Raw genomic sequence first — 25932 nt, forward strand, 5'->3', positions numbered from 1 at the left:
TTTTTGAAAAATGAGATTTTGCCGTTTTTAACGTTTGTCACTATGCTTCGTATATATTTTCACGTACATCGTTATTTTCAGGAGAACCTGAATTTTCAATATAACGCATTTTTTTTCCGGAGAACGTTATTCGTGAGTTGTGAAGTTGACCTTTGGTGGTTTCCTTGCTCTTTCATTTTCCCCACGAATTCCATTCTTCTCTCTCATCCAAACACAGGAAAGAACAAGGAAAATAACACGTCTTTCCTGTGCTTCTCTCTCTCTCTCTCTCTCTCTCTCTCTCTCTCTCTCTATCCTTCGCGGAGAACTAGAACAAGAAGAAGGAGGAGGGAAATCGCTAGAGTTTTCGTCATCTCTCCCCCAATTTCAGCCGTTCGTCTACGAGATTTGCGTCTCCGATCGCTTCCAGAGGAGACGCAGAGGGGAAATTTCTAGGGTTTGCCACCATCGTATTCCCATCGATATCGGCCGTTCATCCGTGAGATTCTCGGCCCCGATCGGTTGCGGAGGAGAAGGGAGAGAGAGGATGTACAGCAACTTCAAGGAGCAGGCGATCGAGTACGTGAGGCAGGCCGTGCTGGAAGACAACGCCGGCAACTATGCCAAGGCCTTCCCCCTCTACATGAACGCACTCGAGTACTTCAAGACCCACCTCAAGTACGAGAAGAACCCGAAGATTCGAGATGCCATCACCCAGAAGTTCACCGAGTACCTCCGCCGCGCCGAGGAGATCCGCGCCGCGCTCGACGACGGCGCCACACCCGGCTCCGGGGGAGGCAGCAGCGTCGACTCGGCCGTCGCCACCAGGCCCAAGGGGAAGCCCAAGGACGGCGGCGGGGACGGGGATGGGGAGGACCCAGAGCAGTCGAAACTCAGGGCGGGCCTCAATTCCGCGATCATCAGGGAGAAACCGAACGTCAAGTGGAACGATGTGGCCGGACTCGAGAGCGCTAAGCAGGCGCTGCAGGAAGCTGTGATCCTGCCGGTCAAATTCCCCCAATTCTTTACAGGTTGAAGATTTTCTTCTTTTTCCTTCGATTCGTTTTCTTTTGGATTGGTCTTGTTGCGCTATTTCTCTATTTTCCTTTATTAAATTGGTTTGCTTTTTATGCTCTGCGTACGATTGATTGAATTTTGTGATATGAGATTTAATGAAGTAGATGTATGTTGTGTTGTTTGGTTGTTATGTCTTTGATGGATCGGATTTTGGTTGGACTATTTGGCGATGTTCGGGTGCATCTGATTGAATTGAGATGCTACCATCGAATTTTGAGGTGATCGTATGGTGATACTGGATTTTGGTGCGTTGATTTGGTGGAATTTATTATTTTTTGTGATTGGTTGGAGTCGTGGGTTGTTTATCCGGGTAATTGCGGGTTTGGTTGAGTGCATTTCGGCAGGTGAGGTTTCGGGTTGAATGAATTCTTGGGTGCTTATTTGATGAATGGGATTTGATTGAATGAGCATTGGTTACTGTTTATATGATTCCTCAAATCGCAGCTCAGGTTATGCCTCGTTGTTTGTTTAATTGCCGATGCTATTTACATGATGGCTTTAGTATGCATTTTATCTCTTTGTTATTTTGATGTGGTAAATTCTTGTGGCTTTAATTTGTTCGTTAAGGAGATTTAATGGCTTTACTGATTTTTGTTTTTGCATAAAAAGGATATATGGTTCCTCGATGACTAATAGACAGAAACCATGGCTGTTCAAAATTCAGTGTGCAAGAATTCTCTGGCACCCACAAAATTTTTTATGGTCGAAGGCAGGATTTCCACAAAGGGAAGTGGAGTCAGGCAACATGTACTTTTTAGTCTAGCAAAGTAAGGACTGAGAAGCTGATTAGCAAAATTCTAGGAACTGAATTCTTTTTGCCTTTTGAAAATTTTAAATTTGGATAGGCTTTGGATAATATCAATATGTTGCTCTATGATGATTTCTCTGTAGTTATCCTACTATAGCATTACAAGAGTAGGTTTTGACATGTATAACAAGAATACAAATACATATATTAATATCCCCATCCTTTTAATTACTTGTCTTACTAAAATACCATCTTAAATTTTTAGGATAGTGCCTTATTAGCTAATAAATGCTAAATAAAAGATGTGTTCCAATTTTCCAAGAAAGTTGAAATTTGGTTTAATTCCGATACTGCTCATGCTTCCCATTCTACTGGTAATCCTTGTTTGCTAGTAAGTGTTCTACTCATGGTATATGTATCATACATCCATGCGCTTCCGCTTGGTAGGTTAAGCATGATTCCATGCACTTCAGTTGCACTTCTAGGGCACAATTTCCATGCTTATCCCTTGCCCTTTGAAAGTGCTATATTTTTATGCATAGGAAGCACATTCCCTAGGATGCTCACTTCCTGTGGGCAACATTTCCAATCATAGACACAAATATCGCTGATATATTTAATTTATCATAAAAAATGATAATCATCTAATGAATTAAAAAAAATTTAGAAATAGTCTACATATCGCCAACTTTTGGTCATTTTTAAGAAAAAAAATGTAATAATTGTAATGAAACCTTAAGTGCACAAGAGAGATGCCACAAGGGGCTATGAAGAGTGCACAATCCCATAATGCAAAGCCACTAATGGGCAAGATACAAAGTGCCAACTAAGGGCTTAAGCACAAGATCATAACACAAGACTTAAAAATAAATAATGTATTTATTAAGAGAGAGACCTAAAAAGCATCAAGTAGAAGAGGGTCTAATACCCCCTATTTATAAACAAAGGGAAACCAAGGAGGAGCTCCCATAGAGTTGTTGGGAGCTCCCCAACAATCATATTTATGACCGTTAGGGTGGTTCCTAATAACTCTATGGGATGCCCAACCCCAAACTAATCTTGGTAAAAAAGAATAAAGAAAAATACAAATAAAAAAAGAAAATTACGACATAGTCCCTAGTGGACTATTCTAATTACATATGATAAAAATACCAAAATACCCTTATGGGTTATAACTAATTACAAAAGTATACATATATATTTTAATATAAATATATATATATATATATATATATACACACACACACACATTTTAACACACTCCCTCAAACTTACGATGAGATCACCGAAAATTTGTCAAGGAGAAAAAGAAACCGAGGTGTAGGAAGAGCTTTGGTAAAAAAAATTGCAAGCAGGTACTTCGTGGTGACGTACGACAACTCAATAATTTCTTTCAGATACTCATCACGTACATAGTGACAGTCCATCTCAATGTGCTTTGTTTCTTCATGTAATGTGTGATTACTTGCAATGTAAATGACACTTTTGTTATAATAACACATTTTTGAAGATTTGGAGATGAAAATTCCCATGTCTTGAAGAAGAGTCCTTAGCCATACCAACTCCATTGTACTTGTAGCCATTGCTCGATATTCTGCCTTAATTGAAAATAACGAGACCTTCTATTGTTTCTTGCACCTCCAAGAAATTAAGGAATCTCATAAGAAAACATAAAAACCAGTAATTGAGATTCTATCATTTGGGTTACCACCCCAATCTGCATCATTATAAGCAGTTAAATCTAAGGATGAAGAAGAGGATAAAAAAAGTTCATTCGAGATTGTGTTTTTAATATATTGAACAATCCTCATAACTGCAGTCATGTGCATTGTGGTAAGAGCATGTTGAAAATGGCTTGCTGCATGGACTGCATGAGCGATACGAGGTCGGGTGATAAAGAAGTAGGTGAGAGATCTAATCAATTGATTATATGGAGGAGGATCTTCGAGCAATACACCATTTTCAAGTCTTAATTTTGCATTTATAACTTCTGGGGTCTCCACCTTCTTTTCATTAGAAACTCCTGACCGAGCACATATGTCAACAACCAATTTCATCTGAGAGAGAATATATCCTCTGGGTGAGTAGGCAACCTCAATTCCTAGAAAATATCTCAAAAACCCTAAGTCAAACATATCAAAAGTTTTCTTTAAGACAAATTTAATTTCAATAACTCCTTTGTGATTTCCTATGATGATCATGTCATCAAAATATAGAAGAAGAATCACAATTTGCGTACATGTTTTCTTGACAAAGAGAGCAGTGTCAACATAACAAGTGATAAATCTCAAATTAATCAAGACATTACTAAATTTATCATACCAAGCCTTAGGGGCTTGTTTAAGACCATACAAGGCCTTTTTAAGTTTTAAAAAAAATCATTTATATTAACCCTAGAGGGGGTTCCATATAAACTTCTTCACCAAGTTCTTCATTTAAAAAGACATTTTTAACATTTAATCGATAGATAAACCATTTTTTAGATAGAAGCAATGACAATTAGGGTTCGAACATTAGTCATTCTTGCGACGGGGGAAAGGGTTTCCTCATAATATATTCCATATTCTTGGGCATATCCTTTAGCAACCAATCTTGCTTTATACCTTTCTAATAATCTATCATTTTTTGTTTTGACTTTAAACACCCGTCTACATCCTATAGGTTTCTTGCCTAGATGAAGATCCATTATTTCCCATGTGTTGGCTTTCGTTAGAGCATTAAGCCTTATTTTCATTGCTTCATTCCAATGAGGATATTGTTTGGCTTCATTGTAATGAGATCGTTCATAATAACAGTGAAGAGTTATTAAACATACTCTAAAATTAGGGGAAAATGAGTCATATGATACAAATCTACTAGGATCATTAGAGATTCGATTAGATCTCCTAAGTTGGGATTCCTCTAAAGGTATGTTTTGAGAGAACTTGTCAAGTGCACATTGATGGTCACTTTGACCACACTGAGTATATACATGCATATCATTAGGTGCATTTTCATTTAAACTTTCATTTTGATGACTAACTTCATCAACAACCCGATGTTCAAATTTATAGTTATCAATCAAACCATGGGTCAAGCACATCAATAGAGTTAGGCTCATCATGTCTTGGCAATAGATCAAACAAAAATGAATAGTCAATTTCTTCTTTAGTAAATTAAGTTGAAAATAATTAGTAATAATGTTACAATTAACTAGGAAATTATAAAATTAATGTGTTTAATTCCAAATATCGCCCCCTTGCTTCCCATTGTCATGTGAAGCACGTCTTGCATGCAAGGAAAGTGTGCTTCCCATGGTACAGGTAGCATGCATCTTATGCTCTTCCCTTGTTAGGATTAGCCGATTCCACGTACTTCTAAAGCATGATTCCTATGTGCTTCAAAAGTTCTACACTTGGGAAGCCCACTCCTTGTGAAAAACACTTCCCAAGTGTGGGTAGTGCTTCTGGTTTGTTTGGTTAAAAGATTTGGGTATTCGTTGTAGAATGGCATCAGTTAGTTGAGTATGGATAATAGAACATCATATGTGGTAGCTGAGCTTATACTAACTTGTTCTTTTAATAGACAGCAATAAAAAAAATTTGCTATTGAAGAGGCTCGTCTCATATTCAGCAAGTGAAGCCAAAAGGCTCTTAATATGATTTTCTATGTCTGCAGGAATTAGTTAAGGAAACAATGGTTATTTGGGTCAAACTTCAAAGTCTAATCTAGAATAAAGGTCTGGGGCATTTATGATTCTCAAGTTTGTTAAAATGTAATGCTCCTTTTATACATATATATTCATATATATATATATATATATATATAGAGAGAGAGAGAGAGAGAGAGAGAGAGAGAGATAGAGAGAGACATACATATATATAGTATATATATGTATATGTATCTATCTAAGTATATATATAAATATATATTCAAAACCCGATGAGGGTATTTCGGTCATTTCCCCATTTTTACGCATATTCTCATTTGAGAATATGATTGTATTTTTTCTTTTTTTATTTCTTTCTTTTCCGTTATCTTTTTTTGTTGTTTTTTTATCTTTATTTTGTTTTGTAACATGGGGGGGGACAACATATCCGTTGGAGGGGCTCCATGCTTTTGTGCACTTGTGAGAGTTCTTGTGCCTTTGTGCACACTTCTTGTTTCTAGCATTGTGTTTGTATACAAATTCTCTTTTTATAAGAGATTTTTACATGGTATCAGAGCAAGGTCGCTTGGAGAAAGAAAATCTTGCGATTCTTCACAATATTCAGTGCTTTGAAAAGCGTGCCTTCAACTTTTTGGTGATTGGCGTGAAGACTCCTCTCCATCCAAAATTTAAGAAGATTACTACAAGTAAGATTTAAAATCTTATTGTGGTACGTATCCTTTTCTCTCATCTTACCTCTCTAATGGGTGAAAAAAACTCCCATTTCTCTCTTGGCTTTAAGCTTAATGGCTCCAATTATCACATATGAGCCGAAAATATGGAAGCTCATATTAAAGGAAAAGGGCTTTGGGGTTACGTTCAAGGCTTCGCAAGGCTCGATTCCGGAACCGAAGCCTAAAATTATTTTGGTTGAAAGAGGAAAAATCAAAATTCAAGATCTTGTCATGAATCTTCTCTTTCGTTGAGACAAGAATCAACGCCAATATTATAAAGTTCAAAAAGGCATCTCAAGTATGAGAGTACCTTGAGAAAATGTACACTTCTAGGGACTTGTCCCATAAGTATTACCTCTAAAAGCAGACATTAACCCTTCTTCAAGGTGAAATGACTATAAGTATAAAGGAGTATTTTGCCGAACTCTCTTCCATTTGGGATGAGCTTGCTATGCTCGAACCAAAGTGGAGTGGAGAAGCCATAGAGCTTCGTCATAAGCAATTAGAAGAATATCGATTTTTTTATTTTTATTTTTTAATTTTTTAAATGGGCTAAGGCCCGAGTTTGAGCAAATTAGATCTTCTCTTCTATCCTCCTTCACCTCTCCCTCTCTTGAAGACGTCATTACAAAATTAAGTGGAGAAGAAACTCGTATGGGCATTAGCAAGTAAAATCCAAGTGTTCTTGCAATGCCTATAAATCAATAAGAGTGTGATGGAGCGAATGCCGTTTCTAGGCCCGAGAACAACTTAAGGACATATAAACCTCCTCCTATGTCACATGGGTGCGGGTGCGACACAGGTGCGGTGTAATTTTAAAATTTTGGACATGGGGACTCGACTATATATATATATATATATTTAATATATATATATATATAATAGTATATCTTGTGTGCATATATGTGGATATTGTCCTCTAAAGTTTGGCACCAACATTAGTGTTTTTATAAACTTTGCAAATTGTACTTTTGCCCTTGTAGAAAGGGGGGTCCGGGGGCTCCCCCCCCCGCGGGTCCCGAGGGGGCCATCCCTGGCGGGGGCCGTAGGGGGGCAGCGCCCCTCAGAATTTTCTTTTTCTGGGGCTTATGTTTGAGACTCATGCTATATATATATATTTAAAAAATATATAAAAAGATCATTTTTTTAACCCTAAAAATGGACAATTTTTTGGACTCAGTCAACATTGACCGAGTCCAACAAAGGACGAACTTGGACTCGACTTGTTGACCGAGTCCGGGCCATGTCCAAAGCCGCACCCGTGTCGGGGCGTGTCGACTCGGGTGTGGCGCCTCCCTAGCCGAGTCTGTGTGACATAGACCTCCTCATTTTAAAAATCAAGGATCTAATGGTGGACAAGGCCAAAGAAGAGACTATAGCAAACTTGTGTGTCACTTTTGCAAGGAACCGGGACACATCAAACCGGTTTATCCCAAATGGAAGAAATTATTGGCTATGGCAACCACATCCCAACCACAAAAAGAAGAAAGTGCATCTGCTTTCACAAATAGAGCTCTCTCTCTAAATCAACTTATGAAAACTCTTCAACATTTTCTTAAGGGAGTCATTTTTTGTGCCACCGTATCTACTCCTTCCCCTCCAAGTAAAACTTCTTGGCTTTTAGACTCGGGTGCTTCTTTTCATATGTCTCCAAACATTTCTTCTCTTTCCGAATATTCTAAAAATTCATCACCATCTTTTGTTTCAACCGTGGATAACACTTCTCTTGAAATTAAGGGAATTGAAAACTTTGAAACCCAAAACTTCTTTATTTTCAAATTAAGATTTATACCAAAATTAAATTTGAACTTACTTTCTGTCTCTCAAATCTCGGACCTTGGATGTGACATTTAATTCTCATCTAATAAGTGTTTAATACAGGATCACCGGTCCGAGAGGTTGATTGGGGAAGGCTCTAAGAAGGAAGACTTGTACTATGCGGACTCTCTTCAAATTCCTAAAACCCCTTTTTGTAACGTGACCCAACATAAAGACATAAATGTTTGTCCCAAAATACGTGGTCATCCCAACATCACCAAGTTATCCTATTTGCATTTTGTTAAAAATCTTTGTAAAAGTACTTTCTCTTCTAATGATTGCATTCTTGGAAAAATGAGAAGTATGCTTTTTGAACAAAGATCTATGTTTACCACCAAACCTTTTGAAATTATTCATTCGGATGTTTGGGGATCGGCACCCATCATATCCAAGGGAGGCTTTGCCTATTATGTGATTTTTGTGGATGATTTTTTTGATATTGTTGGATATATTTTCTTAAACATAAGCATGAAGTCTTTTCATGTTTTAAATCATATCATATTATGATTAAGAATCAATTTAATAGTAATTTAAAGATATTTAGGACCGATTCTGAAGGTGAATATCTCTCTAATGAATTTAAGAAATATCTTGAAGATTATGGTATTATCCATCAAAGATCGTGTCCTAAGACCGCACAACAAAATGGGTTGGCCGAAAGGAAACATAGGCATATCATTAAAACCACTAGAACTCTACTTATATCCCAAAGGGTTCCAAAAATTTTTGGGGCCGAGGCAACTCTTGCATCCGTTTACCTTATTAATCGTCTTCCATCCAAAAATTTAGATAAATTTTTTCTTTTTGAGACTCTATATGAACAAGAACCCGATTATAATAGATTGAGAGTTTTTTGTTGTAAGTGTTTTTTCCTTGCAGATAAAAATGATAAACTCTCACCAAAAGCCATTCCTTGTGCTTTTCTTGGCTATTCTGAAATCCAAAAAGGATTTCGATGTTATGATACCAAGAATGATAAGTTATATGTCTCAAGGAATATGACATTTTTAGAAAATGATAGTGGTTTTGAAAAAAATGAATCACACTTAGAAAATGTCTATTATTCCTTTCTATTTGATTTATTATCTAAAGATGATGATATCTCTAATGATGATGAATTAACATATGATAGTGACAATGAATTGGTTGAAAACAACAATGATCCTAATCCTCCTACCTCTCAAGAAGAAGAAATAACTAGAGTTCCTATTACCTATACTCATAGAGATAGAAGTACCTTTAGAAGTGCTATTGAACAATACAATGAACCTAGCAAATCTATCTCCACACGTGATATAAATCCTAGAAGAACCAAAAGAACTAGAAAAACTCCCTCTAGATTCGTATCTTTTGATTCCTTCTCTCCTAAATATCGGGCTTATTTAAGTGTCTTTGACTCATATTTTGAACCAAAATTTTTTGAAGAGGCCAAAAGATGTGTCGAATGGAGAGAAGCCATGGAGAATGAACTCAAACGCTTAGGAAAGCTAATACTTGAGAATTTCAAACGCTTCCTAATGGAAAGAAACTATAGGATGCCGATGAGTGTTCAAAGTCAAAACTAAGAGTGATGGATCTCTTGAGAGGTATAAAGCTCGCTTAGTAACTAAAGGGTATAGTCAAGAATATGAGATTGACTATGAAGAGACATTTGCCCCAATAGCACGTATGGTTACTGTGAGATGTCTCATCACCATTGCTTCTATTAGAAAATGAAATATTTTTCAAATGAACGTCAAAAATACTTTTTTAAATGGAGATCTTAATGAAGAAGTCTATATGGATGCTCTACCTGGTATGGAAATCCTTAAAAATAAAGTTCCCTGTCTTCGAAAGACTCTTTATGGCTTAAAACAAGCTCCCAAAGCTTGACACAATAGGTTCAACAATGTAATGATAGAAAATGGCTTCTCTTCATGCTATACTGACACTGCATTGTTTGTTAAGAAATCTGATGCAGGATTTGATATATTACTGTTATATGTTGATGATATGTTAATAACAGGTGATGATACCAAAGGAATCAAGAGCATTAAATCTATTTTGACTTCAAAATTTGAAATGTCAGACTTAGAATTTCTGACATATTTTTTAGGAATTGAGGTTGCCTTTTCTCACATAGGCTATTTTTTGTATTAAACTAAACTTGCTTGTGAGATTATTGACAGATCAGGAATCACATATGATAAAGTCTGTAAAACTCCTAAAATAGTGGGTTTGAAGATGAAGATTGATGATGGGATTCTTCTAAAAGATCCCACACCTTACAGACAACTGGTTGGATCTCTAACGTATCTTAGCATTACTAGGCCTGATATCTCTCATGTAGTACATGTTGCTAGTCAATTTCAACACGCATCTACTACAGTTTATATGAGCGCCATTCTCTGCATCATCAGATACATAAATGGTACAATAAACAAGGGGGTATTTCTATTTTCTTCTTTTGAATTGAATCTAATTACTTATATTGACTCTGATTGGGGAGGTGACCCGAATAACCATCACTCCACCATTGGTTTTTGCATCTTTTTAGGGGAATCTTTAATTTCTTGGAGATGCAAGAAACAACAGAAGGTTTCGCTCTCATCCACAAAAGCTGAATATAGAGTCATGTCATCTACTACCATGGAGATTGTTTGGATTCACAGCCTGCTATAAGATATGAATATTTAAGTTCAAGGGTCCACAAAACTATGTTGTGATAATAAAAGTGCAATTTACATTGCCAAAAATCACACATTTCATGAGTGCACAAAGCATATTGAGATGGACTGCCACTGTGTTCGTGAAGAATACTTAAGAACCATAGATCTTCCATATGTTACATCAGAATATCAACAGTCAGACTTCTTCACCAAAGCGTTTGCTCTCTAAGATTTAACTTCCTTCTTGGCAAACTTTCAGTTATATCACCCTAAGTTTGAGGGGAGGAGGTGTTAAAATGTAATGCTCTTTTTATATATATTCAAAACTTGATGAGTGTATTTCAGTCATTTTCCTATTTTTACGCATATTCTCATTTGAGAATATGATTGCATTTTTCCTTTTTTTATTTCTTTCTTTTCCTTTATCTTTTTTGTTTTTTTATATCTTTATTCTTTTTTTTGTAACATGGGGGGGGGGGGGCAACATATACGTTGGAGCCCCTCCCCTTTCTCCAACATTGTATATATAGGGGTGATCCCCCTCAAGCTTCTGAAAAGCTTTTTGTAAAAGCCCCTTTGGGATTCAATATATTGAAGTTCATATTTTTTATGCCTGTGCATGTGTATCGGTGCCTTTGTGCACTTGTGAGAGTTTTTCTTGTGCCTTTGTGCACACTTCTTGTTTCTAGTTTGTACACAAATTCTCTTTTTATAAGCGATTTTTACAAAGTTGACCATGAGAGATTACATCTTTATTGGTGAAGTAGAGTGAAGATTTTGCCCCAGTGTGTTCTCTCTCTCTTTCTACATTGCTAGGGATGGAAGTAGAATTGGGAAGCAACACACAAAGCGGAAGCAAGAATTGATGTTTTTTAAAATCCATGTAAGGTGGGTTACCAGTAGATGCTACAAAGGTGTATGAAATAAATTGGGAAGTTATTATATTTTAAAAGTAAGAGAATCACAGTAAAAACAAGATATTATTGTTACAATCCAACACAACTGACTAATTTTTTCATTTGCAAATAAAAAATCTTTAGTCATATATTACTCATGGATCTCACGAAGATTTGTCTGTTTTCCTACTTTGTGATTACAAAATTAGCTATTTTATTCAAGTTTGGGAAAAGGAAGACCAAATTGGAGCGTCTCATGTACTGAGATTGGGGATGGGGCAGGGGGAGCGAAGGGGACCTTCTCTTCATTTCAAATGAGACAAGTTTATTTTCATACGAAGTATAATTCCTTAACGTTTGAAGCATATATCCTGTTTGTTGAAGTGCTAGGTTTGAGCATGCCCCTTTTTCTTGTCAAGCTGGTATAGGAATATGGAAAACTTTCTTTGTTCACTGATGTTTGGACTCTTGGGTTTGCCCAATCTAGCCTTTTTTTAGAGAGAAGAATCTGACAGGTTTAAGTCAATCAAATATAGTTAAATTTGTTAAATAAAAAAGTTAGATGATTGTAATTTTCTTGAATTTTTCATTTGCTGGTTTGTCTTGGGTCGGTCTCAGTAAGTTGGCCTAGTCCAATTCTCTGGCATTGATTGTTAGTTTGTTAAAACCATATATTTTCAAGAAAGAGTTCTAATTAATTGGATGAAGCTAGCAGTATTGAAGAGGACAAATGATATTCTCAACTTCCTTTTAATGGGCGCCAAGCTAAAAGGAACTTGATAGAGATCAGTAGATTCAGTACCCCTCCCCATCGCCTGTAAGAGAAGTTTATAGTATATAAGTTTATTCTTTTTAACTGTCTTTGTAGATAGGAGGGATATGTTTAATGTATAATATTCATTGTGGGGTAACTTATAGCCCATAAGGGTTGTAGTTAGTAGCAAAATGGTCCTGTTTTATGATTCTTCCACCAAATTAGAATAAGTTAAGCTGTTTTTATGTGTTCTGCAAGATTATTGTCTTTTGTTTGAGTTATGTGTTCTCATGTCAAGAGATTAAGTGGTGGTTATGCTTGATCATGAATGTGTCAAGGGAACTGTTGTATCCATTGATTTTCTACCTTGTTACTCTATTTTTCAAGTCTGATTTTACTTTCATCATCAAGTCTATGTTAGGTGCGAGCTTCAATTGCATTCCATCTATTTAAATACAAATGTTTTTGCTTTTGTTTTAGGCAAGCGAAGACCATGGAGGGCTTTCCTTTTATATGGACCCCCTGGAACTGGGAAATCCTATTTGGCTAAGGCTGTTGCAACGGAGGCAGATTCTACTTTTTTCAGGTAGTTTGTTCTTTCTTTACTGTTCATGACATCACTTCTTACAGAAGAAAGGACTAGAGCACCAAAACTTGGTCTGTGCTGTGTTTTTGGGGCTTCCTTGAACCATTTTCTATTTTATACTTGTGATGTTTCTTTTCATTTTCTTTAAGTAAGCTTCTCTTGCATTCATCAAGTGGGCCTTTTTATTTGCATTTTGTATCTTGCCATGTTCAGTAATCATGCATTTTTTAACACCGAAATTCTGCCATTTTCAGCTTCCCTTTAGTATTATTGTTCTTTTGTCAATTGCTAATGTGGACATTCCGTCTTGATGGTGCATATGATAAGTGACTTCATTTCAGATGCGTATTTTATTACTAGGAAGCTGAAATAACAATAAGATCTTTTTGAACCAGTTTAATCACTGTTATCGTAAGGTCCAAGTATCTCTCAGAGATGTCTTGTTAAAGTTGTATACAGGCGCATGCCCTTTCTGATGTGTTCCTAATTTTGCCTTTGTTTTGGTGTAATGTTACTGGATCACATTTTTTCTAGCAGTATATCAAGCATTTGAAGGATGAGCTCAAATAGCTATATCTTTTGAGTTTGCAATGTTTTCTAGTGAATATTTGCATGTGGTCACTTAGGGATGCTCATGTTTGCATGCATGTGTATGTATTCAGGTGTGCAGTGGTGAATTAAAAGAATTGATGTATGTTTTCATGTAGTGTCTCTTCATCAGACCTTGTCTCCAAATGGATGGGTGAAAGTGAGAAGCTGGTTTCAAATCTTTTTCAGATGGCACGTGAAAGTGCACCTTCCATTATCTTTGTTGATGAGATAGACTCTTTATGTGGTCAGCGAGGGGAAGGCAATGAGAGTGAAGCTTCTCGACGGATCAAAACAGAACTTCTTGTCCAGATGCAGGTAATGATATGATAAATCTTCTCTCTCTAACACACACACAAATACACTAATGAAAGTATGCGGAAATACAAAACAAGAGCCTTCAAGGGCTTACAAGAACATAAACACAAAGAGCACATACACAAGTCCATTTAGAGACAATACAAATAGCCAACATAGGCAATACAAACATCCACTATGGACAATACAATGCACTAAGGCACAACGGCAAGAACAACAATCATAAAAATAATAATATTTCATTCATAATAAAACTCACAAACGAGTTAGAATGCTTAGAAAAGCATTAGAAAGAATGGGGACAAGTCCCTTTTATACACATGGAAAGCAAAGGCAAGAAGCCTTGGGAGCTCCTATAGAGTCGTTGGGAGCACTCCCATCGGCTCCATGGTTAATGACCATAGAGCTCCTCAAAACTAAGGGAATTACCAAAATATAAGAAACAAAAATATATACAAAACTGTCCCTATAGGGCAGACCTAGATTCAAAAAGTAAAAAAACTAAAAGGCCCCTGATGGGCATTATATATTACAAAAAAATTATATATATTCATTATATTATGAATATATATATATATATATATGCATATTTTAGCACCCCCCTTCAAACTTACGGTACAAAAAGAAAACAAAGTGAAGGATTCAAGTCTTCGATGATAAGCATTTCCAAATGCATGCATCAGCTATCTCCATATTCATGATGCATCAAAGATTTCTTTCTCAACCCATAGCAACTTTAAGAACTTGCAAAGAGAACAAAACAAAGGTTCCAACTACACAAAGGAAGATATCCTAACAAAAACATGTTAACCCAATAGTTAAAAAATAGATATAAAATACATGTGAACAAGAATAACACATTAATTCATATATATATTTATGAAATGAGGATGGTTAAGTTCCCAACAAAACATAGAGGTACTATAAACTTAAGCAAATTTAAAAGGGAATAAGATATGCACCTAAAGCAATAATTTTTAGAAACATTAGTAACAATTCAAGCAAGGTACAATAGCTATTAAGGAAAACACAAGGAATATGTTGATAAAAATTTGAAAGTTGGGAAAGATTTGACTTACTCAGATTCGCAAAATCCATTTTGAGAATGTGAGGACACCGTTTACAGATCTCGATCGTTTTTCGCCTGACGAGAAGGTAAAGCCTAGACCAATTTCTTGATATCCGTAGCTTGAAGCGCACTATCACATATTCAAATATGCAAATAAGATCAAAATATGTATAAGTCTCTATTGTATGAATTAAATAAATTAAAAAAGAGAGTAGAGGATACAAAAAAATACCTTTTTCGGACTCGAGGATTCGTTTAGCTTTTACATTCCTTTTTGTCTGTTAGCACCTCTGCGTAGGTTTGAGGGTTCTTCAATGGCTTCGGGACAAAGTACCAGCAAGGTTTTGAGTAGGCTTGTTTTGCAGGGCCAACGCTTCAGTATCTAATTTCCAGATGATCAAGCTATAGGGGTGAGCCCCTATTTGTAGAGTTCAGAACATGATACAGATCACTGGATTTTCTGGGTCCATATCTGAGTTTATCCCAAATAGGGATAAGACTCATCCAAGAGAGTCTTTTCGGATGAAGACTCATCTAAGAGGAGGCCTCCTGCTCTGGAAAATGCGTAGGGCGGTTGGAAAAAGATAGGGATAAGCCAAATGGCTTATCCACACATTTGACGCAACGGACGGCGACGCAGCTATGCGTTTCATAGAGAACGACGGTCAATTCTGTCGTTGCGTAGTGGATGGCGGTCAGTTCTGCCATCCCGTACCGGACATATGTTCGTTCTATCATCCCCTAGATGAACGACAAAATCTCCCTTGTCATCCGAGCTTTGAGGGGTATCTGATTCCTGCTGAGTACCTGCAAATACTTGTTTCAAAAGATGTTTGTAATTAGACATTATAAAAATTTTGATGTCTATAGAATAAAAATTAGTTTTTAAGAACTTGTTTAAACAATTATAACCATAAAAACAACATATTTTTCATAAATTCTAAACAAAGTAGAATTTTGATCACTAAAAATAAAAAACAAGCACATTAAAAACACAAGAGAGTGTTTTAAAGGCAACAATGAGATACAACACAAAGTGGTCACTTAAGAACCAAGAACACTCTCTTAATGAAGATACACAACTTAGTAAGGGTCATAAGAAAAAAATATAAAATGTTCTCATTAACAAAAAGCTTAGAAAAGCACATATTAGACATAAAATACCAATAAGCTATACACAATTTTGCAACAATGTTTCAAAGGCTTGGTTTAACATTTCCAATAAGATCTCATTCATTAATTATATTAAGCAAAACACGACAACATGTATATTAAATGTAAGAACTCAAGGGAGATTAAAATAAACAAGGAATTAATTAAATTCATGCAAGACAACTAACATGGAACAAACCTAAATATCCTCAACATATATATTTAACATACAATTAAAGCATATTCAATGCACATTACTAATGCATGACAATTTTTCAATGAATAACCTTTTTCTATTTAAGGGCAAATGAACAGTGAAAAAGATTGAAAATTTCATGGAGTTTTTTAAAAATCTCACATATCAAAAGGAATGATATTTACAAATCTCAACACCAATTTGCTCACCACAAGCAACCACCTCTTTGACCTTCAACTCAAAATCCTCAAAATTCAAGTGTATAGGATAAGAGATCAATCACAAATGTCCGCAATAACCATACCAATGACCATGCACCAGCAATACTGTCTATCTGACAATACAAACCAGTTACAACCACAAAAGGTGCACATCCCTCACCTTACAATTGATTGTAAAACTGCAAACAATGCCATTAGCTACAATGGGTGCACCTAACTTACCACAACCATGGTTATAAAACTGAAACAAAAATCTCTTATTAAACAAAAAAGGTCACTCAAATAAGAGGGAAGAGTAGAGGAAGCAAGATAGGCAAGTATATTGTAATGAAGACAAACTGATATCAATAAGAAAGAAGATTTGGAAACATAATTCAAAGCAATAAATTTTACAATAATATGAGATTTAATCCATGATCACAAGCAAATAACAATAAAGTCATCACTAACAAAAATAGATATGATCATCCAATAAACAATAAAGGCCAAATAAACAATTGAGCGATACAACTCATTCAAAGAACTAGAGGTCAATCGACTATCAGTCAGAGCAAAAAAAAATAGCAATCTATATTGATAAGAAGACAAAGGTGCATACATAACTCACCTCAACAATTAACTTTGGCTCCACAACACCAAGGTGTACAAAACAATTGAATAATACATCACTCATAGAACCAAAGGTCAATCAACTATCAGTTCGAGCCAAAACATTGGCAATCTTTAATTACAAGAAGACAGAGGTGCACATATAACTTACCCAAACAACTAACTCTAGCTCCACAACATAGAAGTGCATACAACTCACCTTGATAAGGCCAAACAAATAATAATGGATGTATCAAATAGAAGAGTGATGGACCAATTCAAAAAAAGGCAATAGGAATACAAGTCAAATAGCAAGAGTTTAAATCCTCAAACAAGTCTAGTAACACTATGCAATAAATGCAATCATATGGCAAGATATAAATTAAGTAGGTAAGCATAAAGGGCCACTTAAGAGCACACTTAATAAAGTATGCAAAGGAGTGGTAGTCTACAAATATCCCCAACAATGTCCACCAAAAGGTACACAATGGACGATCACAAAAATTTACTCACAAAGGAGTTCACCCACGACACCCACAAAGGAGCATACTCACAAAACCCATATAAGGGCACACAAAGAATACAATTATAAAATTATGATGTTTTATTAATGAGAAAGGATGCAATAAGCATAATACATAAATCCCTATGTAAGGCAACACGATGTAAAAACATGTTAAATAATGTTCACTAAAGGGTCATAAGACAAGAAATACCATAACCGCAAGGCACAAATGCCTCAATCCCAAAGGCCACTAGAAAGCCAACAAGTGAGCACTCAATACATGTTTTTAACAATTAAAAAAAACCATATTAAAATTCATTCATAAATCTTATAGAAGAGATCATAAATCCCACAAGGATGAATGCAAAAAACCCACAAGGGACAAATCATGCATGAAGAAAACATGCTAAAAAATCTTAAGCACGAATAAACAAACTTTATTCATTAATGTTCAAATAAAATATAAGACAATCTCAAGTACAAAATATCATGTATCAATAGACAAAAATTATAAGTACAAATTCAAATTTACAAAAAAAAAAACAGGATATTTATATTCACTACGAACCAACTACACATAATCTTAGTACTTCTCAAATACATAAAGTATTTAAGTTTCTCATAAGCGCATGTCAAAAAAAATTTAAACACAAGTTAAGCAAGATCACATAAGATCACGCATGTGAATATTACACAAAATTATTATGCAAAATTAAAAACAAAGATTTGAAATCATTTCAAACTTATTTAATCAAAATTTGAAAAACAACACCAATACGAGCTCAACTAAGTCTAAGATAAGGATAAAACACAATAAATTTTGAAAAGGCAAGAAAACATAGACATTCAAAAGAGCTCAATCACATGCTTAGGATCAACCAAGAAACAAAGAATGTCTCAAAAAGATTTTGAAGGAGCAACAACCAACTTTTAATATTTTTTCTTTTTCAAAACAAATACGTTCTCATGCAAAATGCATGAGATAGGCAACAAAATAGGAGTAAACAAAGAAATTTTAAAATACTTACCAGATTAAGATTCTCTTATCTTCACGATCAAAGAATCCTAAAATGGCCATGGTTGTATCCAGACTCTGATACCATGTAATGAAGTATGCGGAAATACAAAACAAACACCTCCAAGGGCTTACTAAAACATAAACACAAAGTGCACATGCACAAGTCCATTAAGGGACAATACAAAGAGCCAACATAGTCAATACAAACAGCCACTATGGGCAATGCAATGCACTAAGGCACAAGAGCAAGAACAACAATCATAAAAATAATAATATTTCATTCATAATAAATTCACAAAGGAGTTAGAATGCTTAGAAAAGCATTAGAAAGAATGGGGACAAGTAGTCCCTATTTATACACATGGAGAGCAAAGGCAAGAAGCTTTGGGAGCTCCCATAGAGTCGCAACAGCTTTAATTATAGCTGTTGGAAGCACTCCCAACGACTATGGTTAATGACCATAGAGCCCCTCAAAACTAAGGGAATTACAAAAATATAAGAAACAAAAATAATATGTAAAAATTATACATATATTCATTATATTACAAATATATGTATGCATATTTTAACAACACACATCTACAGAAATATGTGTGTTCTGTTTGTGTATGTTTTCATTTATTCTGCTGGTGAACATGAATTTTGATTCTTGGATTTGGTCTTCATTTTTGGGTTATGAATACATGATGACATCCATGGTGTTGGAGTGTACTGTTTTTTTGCTTGAAAATACTAAGGGAATTACAAAAATATAAGAAACAAAAATAATATGTAAAAATTATACATATATTCATTATATTACAAATATATGTATGCATGTTTTAACAACACACATCTACAGAAATATGTGTGTTCTGTTTGTGTATGTTTTCATTTATTCTGCTGGTGAACATGAATTTTGATTCTTGGATTTGGTCTTCATTTTTGGCTTATGAATACATGATGACATCCATGGTGTTGGAGTGTACTGTTTTTTTGCTTGAAAATACTAATAGTCTTGGAATGCACTGTTTTTTGATTGATTTTTTCTTTTCTTTTTTTTTCATTTCTTTGTGATCTTGACTTGGCTTATGCCTCATATTGCTTTAAGACTTGTGCCTTGATCACATGCCTAAAGTAATAACTTTACCTTAAACTTTGCCCTTTTAAACCTTTGGTCAGGAGTTTCACTGCCTGCTTTTTGTGTTTTCCTCCCCACTTGAATCTTTGTATGTGGGTGTCATTTTATGCTTTTATATTCATTTAACATTGACTTTTTTTAACTCAGAAATTTTGTCATTTTGCATAAATATTGAAATCCGTTGTTCTGGTCCAGTCGATATAATTTGTTACCTGCCATGTTTTTTTTTTGTGTGTGTCTATGTAGTTGAAATCTCAACTAGGCCACCTAGGCTACATAGGCGCAAGTCTACCCGCCTAGGAGCTCTTAGGTGCCCAGACATGTACTTAGGTTGGAGGAAGGGCACCAAGGTTGGTATTTTATATTTGTTTTTATATTATGTAAAAACATTATAATCATGTTTTACTTGAGTATTTTGAAATATTTAAGTGTTTCCGTTTTTTCTCTTATTTTTATGCTTTTCATATTTTTATTCTTTTTTGTATCTCTAGGTGACACAGCTAAACAAAATTTGTTTATATGAAGCTGAATGTTAGAGATGTAATTATGTCTTAATTATTTAAATTCATTAATAATTTTTTTAAAGTTTCAGTTGTTTAACTTCATAAATTGTGTTGAATATGTCTAGTATATTATTTTTAAGAATTTATTGTATTTTTTCTTGTTTTGGTCCCTACTAGGCTGACTAGTCCGGCCTAAGCACTGGCTGGCGCCTAGGGGCTGACTAGCACGTTTGACTACTTAGGTGTGTGTAGGTGAAAAGTCATTAGTTTCAACTGCACCTTTTTCTGTTGCACTGTTGACGATAGCAATCTCATAGTGACTTCATTAGTTTAGTTTGATCGCTTATATTTCATTTTTTTCTCTTTGGATGAGTTTTTACCCTGAAGGCTACATGTTTTGGTGTTCGAAGTTATGACTTCCAACAATTGGAACTTGAATGTTGTCAGCAACACCAAGTTACTTTTGTTGTTGTTTATTTGGGATAAGGGCTGCAGGCTAAAATTTTCTTTGTTAATTATTGAATCTGTTGAATTCAGAATTTGAAACTTTTAACCTAAAATTTCAGTTTATACTATTCAATATTTTCATTTTCTAAGTTGCATTATGAATCTGACAAATTGGAAGAATTTATGATAGTTAAATCATTCTTGGCAGACAATGGGGTTTGTGTTTATGCACTAGTTTGTTGATATCTATTTTCCTACTGAAAAAATCTATGTTCCTGGCATAAATACTGTTTCTTATGATGGGCACTTGGGCTTTCATTTATTCTATGTTTCTTAGTTTTATATTTCTGCAAACATGTTCATTTATTAAATCTGCATTTGTTTGAAACTCATAAATATTCAATTCAAATTTCATGGTTCTACACTCATTAGTATTGTTAACACACATCTCTCTCTCATTAAGATCTATTTTTACTTCATGTTTTATATGCATATTTTCTCCATTCTCTTCTTGAAAATAAAGGGGGGCAAATTTTTGCCATTTGATTATCCTGTGGACTAAGTTGCCTTTATACTTTCAGGGCATGGGCAACAATGATCAGAAAGTTCTTGTTCTTGCTGCTACGAATACTCCATATGCTCTGGATCAGGTCAAGAATGGATATGTCACTGGGTTAACTTAGTTTTCAGTTGCTTAATCTAGCATCCGCAGTCTCCACATTATTAATATTTTAGAACAACTACAGGCCATTCGTCGGCGATTTGACAAAAGAATTTACATCCCCCTCCCTGATTTGAAAGCAAGGCAACACATGTTCAAGGTATATTAGTTTTGAGTAATGCTCCGGTGCTCCGGGAGTACCTACTCCCACCTACTAGAAATCATAGTTATAGGTTTCATCTTCTCAATCCGACCTTTATAGATGTACTTAACATAGTGTATTTGATAGGAATCATGTTTTGGACCATGTTTTTTTGACATAAAAATAAGATTTTTTAAGTCATGAAATTTTGATACATTGTGAGCTGTTGATTTTTGAAGATCATAAAAAACCTGCATGTATATCATAATCAGATGATCAAAAACTTGTTTTCCACTAAATAATGACCCTACATCATATGTGTAGGGTCTGACGACCAACAAAAAATGCTCAAATTTTTTGAAAATTGGTAGCTTTTATTAGATGGGAGTAGGTGCTCCGGGAGCACCTTATCATTACTAATTAGTTTTTCATCATTCTCTGTTGTAAAATTTAGCCTCATTATGTGCAGTAGGTTGTTTCAAGAATCATGTTATCCACAGTTCATTGTTTGTTTATGCATATTTAAATGATGATTTCCCTTTAAAAGTCCAAATCTTAATTGTCCTACTGCTGCTTTTTCTTGTTTTTTTGTATAGGGGCTTCCTTCTGTAGCTGGCTGATTTGTCTAACAATTTGTGGTACACCATATTCTGTTTGTATGATATTTTTCTCATTGGTTCTTGCAGGTTCATCTGGGAGATACACCTCACAACTTAACTGAAAGTGACTTTGAGAATTTGGCACGCAAGACAGAAGGTTTTTCAGGATCAGATATCTCAGTTTGTGTATGTGGCAGTATTTGACTGTTCCTTCTTGGGGTCCCTGACTGTATTTTGCCATTTAGGCAGTGTTTTGAAGACCTTAACCTGGTCCAGGACTTGGCCCACCCATATATGCAACTTAGACGTGTTTTGATTTGCTTGATTCATGATCTGACTGGGTTTAGTCTGATTTGTTCAATTTTGCATTGTATTTAGGGTATGTTTGTTTGCATCTCATGTGATTTGAAATCACATGTGATGGAATCAAATGTGATTTGAAGTCATATGATTTCAAATCACATATTCCACCATGTGATTTGGAATCACATGAGATTCACTTCAAATGTGATTTCAAATCACATTCGATTTCTCATTTGCATGAGATTCCAAATCGCACATTTAATTAGCTTTGCAAATGAGATTCATTCTCTCATTTGTGTGAGATTCAAAACCACATTTGAATGCAACCAAACGTGCCCTTAATACTCATTCTCATTCAGGCTCCATTTAATGAGGATAAATACCACCTATCTTGACAGGTGCTTGGGAACCATGTTTTCGGATAAGAGAATGGTGTTGGGAGTGGAGGTGGGTCATTTTTAACGTCCTCACAAGGATGTTGTTGACAACTCCAGCCTCATCTCCCATTTTCTTCTACACTCCCATCACCCCTATCATCTCCCCCCCCCCCCCCAACGCTGGCTCTCAGAGCTCAATTCTGCTGCTTTTTTTATTTCTAAATATTCTATGTGCTTTTTTATTTCCAGGTCAAGGATGTTCTGTTTGAACCTGTTCGCAAAACCCAGGATGCCATGTTCTTTATAAAGACTGCTGATGATATGTGGATGCCATGCGGACCTAAGCAACCTGGAGCTCTTCAGACTACCATGCAGGACCTTGCATCCAAAGGCCTTGCTTCCAAGGTACTCTTTGAAGTAGTTTATGTTGACTTATTCTGTGTAATTTCTTAACATTGTGTTTTATCACTCAATTCACATAGCTATCTTGTGATGCCTGTACCTATCCAAGAACGAGATATTTGGAGATTCAATTTATTTACCTAAAGCCTATATTTGCCTGAAGCAAGGAAAGAGAACTGACCTAAGCTTTGATTTCAGCATGAACTCTAGGTCTGTTCGGAAACTGGTAGTCGGAGGAGTTTAGACATTTGGAAAAGTGGTAGCTGCCAAATTCCTGAATTTGGTAGCTAGAGATGGTAGCTACCAAATCCATGAGCTGGTGCAAATACAAAGGGGAGAGGTCTCACTTCCTCTCCCAAATTCATAAACTCTCATTTTGGCTACCAGTTTCCAAACATCCACCACCAAGGTAGACCCTACTTTTACCAAATGCATAAACTCCCATCCTAGCTACCAGTTCCAAACTTGGGTATTGAGCAACATAGCTCTGATTTCTGGAGTTAATGAAGATTCATTTAGCTGACCTGGTTGAAATGGCATCTAAACTTTGAATAACCGACGATGTCACTCATTCAAACCTTAATCGATCATAATTCCTATCTTCTAGCTATGATTTGTAGGCTAATTCTGACACAAGCTTCATCTTCATTAGCCTAGCGGCTGCCTCTAGCATGATGTCTTCATTTGCTAGATTATCTGACTGTAGAATCGGTGTCACTTCATCTAGATTCTGCCTCCGCCCATTGCTAAGATGGATTTTGACAAAGTCCTTGCAAGGCAGAGGCCAACAGTTAGCAAGGCTGATCTTGAAGTGCATGAGAGATTCACAAAGGAGTTTGGAGAAGAGGGCTGATGACATTTGGAACTGCAGGTATTGTAATTGTATTTATTTTGACTTGTGTAACAACAAACATTGTTCCAATTTGGTACTTATATTCCTCCCAACTGTGAGGGGATTTGTGTTGAGAAACTATACTTTTGAAGTACAGCAGTTGGTTTAACGAAATAGAAGTGTGGGCTTCCTTTGCCCATTTTATGTGTTAGCTAACAATGGGCAACGGTCTGGCCTGGCCCGTTGGGAAAATCCCGGCTCACGGGCTGCCCAGCCTGATGCCCACCCCTAGCTAACATCCATTTTATTTGGCCAACTGATCACATTTCAATCTTTCATTACAAGTGACAGAGTTCCAGCATGATATCGGCTTTGATCCTAAGGATATCCTAATTAATCTCAATAACGTGCCTACTTTATTTTTGCTTTGGCAAATAGGAAGATTAAGATGTTGTGGGGTGTGGAGTTGCAATTTTAATTAGAAAAACTCAAGGGTTGGTCTCTTTTAAGTTTCTGTTTTGAGGACAAACGAATGCAAAGAAATCCTCTTGGATATTGGTACCGGGCTTTCTCATAAGATTGATTTAGTTTTGTCTTAATGGAATATAGCTGTTCCAAATTGATGTGTTGGAAGTTTATATTCATCAACATGAAATGAATTTTTTGTAGGAAATACAAATAGATTTCTGTGATAAGATGCTGTTCACTTTTTTTGTATTTTTGTATTTCCAAATACAAACGTCTCTCTCTCTCTCTCTCTCTCTCTCTCATAAGAGCGCACACACGCAAACCATTCACAAAAGTGATGTAAAATTGTAAGTGCAAAACAATCTCACAAGGGTTGTTGGTGAACGCCTTTAGGGGCAAGGGGTAAAAGCTCACGGAGTTATGTCAGGACAGTGACCTTTATTATGTCAGGCAAAGCCAGCGCAGCTAGGTCTCTGATCTTGGGGGGTGGTTGCTTAGTGTAAATATAAAGAAACAGGGTTGTCCGCATCAGGTCTGTCTTTGATGCTGTTCATCCAGTTGATGGAACAGCAAGGCAGAACACCATCTGAAACTTTTTTGTTTCAGCCGTTCACTTTTTGCACTGTACATGCCGTTCATCTAAAACTTGAATGGATATCAAAATTTTTGTGGAACCCATGTAAGAAACAACTTATCCATCGATGGTGTTCCTGCTGGCATTCATCAAATGGATGAACCGAACTGTCAAAGCTGCCTCTGACCTGATTCACTCTCTTTTTATTTGGTCTAACCCCTTAAGTTCAGAAAAGTTCCAACAAATCTCAATAGATTTGCTCATTCGATTCTGCGTTTGCTACCTTAAGAAGTATGGTTCTAGAGTGTGTTCGCCTACCAAATATGAACTGCCCGATGATGTACAAACAGAAAAAGTCGTTCACGTTGCTTACAAAAAATAGTGGTCGATCTTTGAGTATACTCTCTTAAATTCTCTGACAAGAGACTCCGGATAAACAAGGGGAGGTCGGTCCCATCTACGATCACCACAGTCTATCATAAGACCCATTTGTGGCCCAATGGATCTAACATCATTGTTGCACATGTTTTGTTGGTTACCCTGCCATTCTCCTTTTTCTCCCCTGTGAATATTAGGGATATAAACGGTTCAGATTCACACTGAATTCAAGCCCGTTTAGTCAGTTTTGGTAGCGAAAGTTGGATGTTAATAATTGGATCTGGTCTCGGCATCGAGATTTTCATCCAAATCCAGCTAAAATCTAAACTTGAATACATGTAAGTATCGGATTTTAAAGTAGTTGGATTCGGAATTAGTCTTAATTGATCTCCACGTGACTCTGTAATCCGACTCTGGATACAATTATGCTGGATCTGATTAGGTTGGATTCAGTAATGCTTATATCCTAAGCCCTAACCGAGTTTGGCACGTTACACGTAAGATGATGATGCTCTGCATATCATACAAGACCACTATTGTCATATCTTTGCGAACCGGCCGATTCAGGCTCAAAATCAATTCGCAACCATTCGACCCTCAGCC

The 25932-nt window shown here is 35.9% G+C and overlaps 1 protein-coding gene across 1 annotated transcript; it reads left to right on the plus strand.

Annotated features, from left to right (window-relative positions):
* The first annotated feature begins 208 nt into the window (after positions 1 to 208).
* On the plus strand, positions 209 to 24270 carry LOC149839746 (protein SUPPRESSOR OF K(+) TRANSPORT GROWTH DEFECT 1). The gene is made up of 8 exons (XM_090002791.1): positions 209 to 1010; positions 12763 to 12868; positions 13576 to 13774; positions 21175 to 21243; positions 21340 to 21414; positions 22083 to 22181; positions 22925 to 23080; positions 23805 to 24270. The coding sequence occupies exons 1-8, from the start codon at positions 527 to 529 to the stop codon at positions 23928 to 23930; spliced, it is 1314 nt and encodes a 437-aa protein (XP_089858917.1). The 5' UTR covers positions 209 to 526; the 3' UTR covers positions 23931 to 24270.
* Positions 24271 to 25932: the final 1662 nt, after the last annotated feature.

The sequence above is a fragment of the Nuphar pumila genome, chromosome 4 (assembly GCF_984573655.1).
Source record: "Nuphar pumila chromosome 4, dmNupPumi1.hap1.1, whole genome shotgun sequence".
NCBI classification, from domain to species: Eukaryota; Viridiplantae; Streptophyta; class Magnoliopsida; order Nymphaeales; family Nymphaeaceae; genus Nuphar; species Nuphar pumila.

Coding starts and splice junctions, on each gene's coding strand:
- LOC149839746 (XM_090002791.1), top strand. CDS start 527: ATGTACAGCAACTTCAAGGAGCAGGCGATCGAGTACGTGAGGCAGGCC. Junction 21,415..22,082: donor CAAGGCAACACATGTTCAAG/GTATATTAGTTT, acceptor TGGTTCTTGCAG/GTTCATCTGGGAGATACACC. Junction 22,182..22,924: donor GATCAGATATCTCAGTTTGT/GTATGTGGCAGT, acceptor TTTTATTTCCAG/GTCAAGGATGTTCTGTTTGA.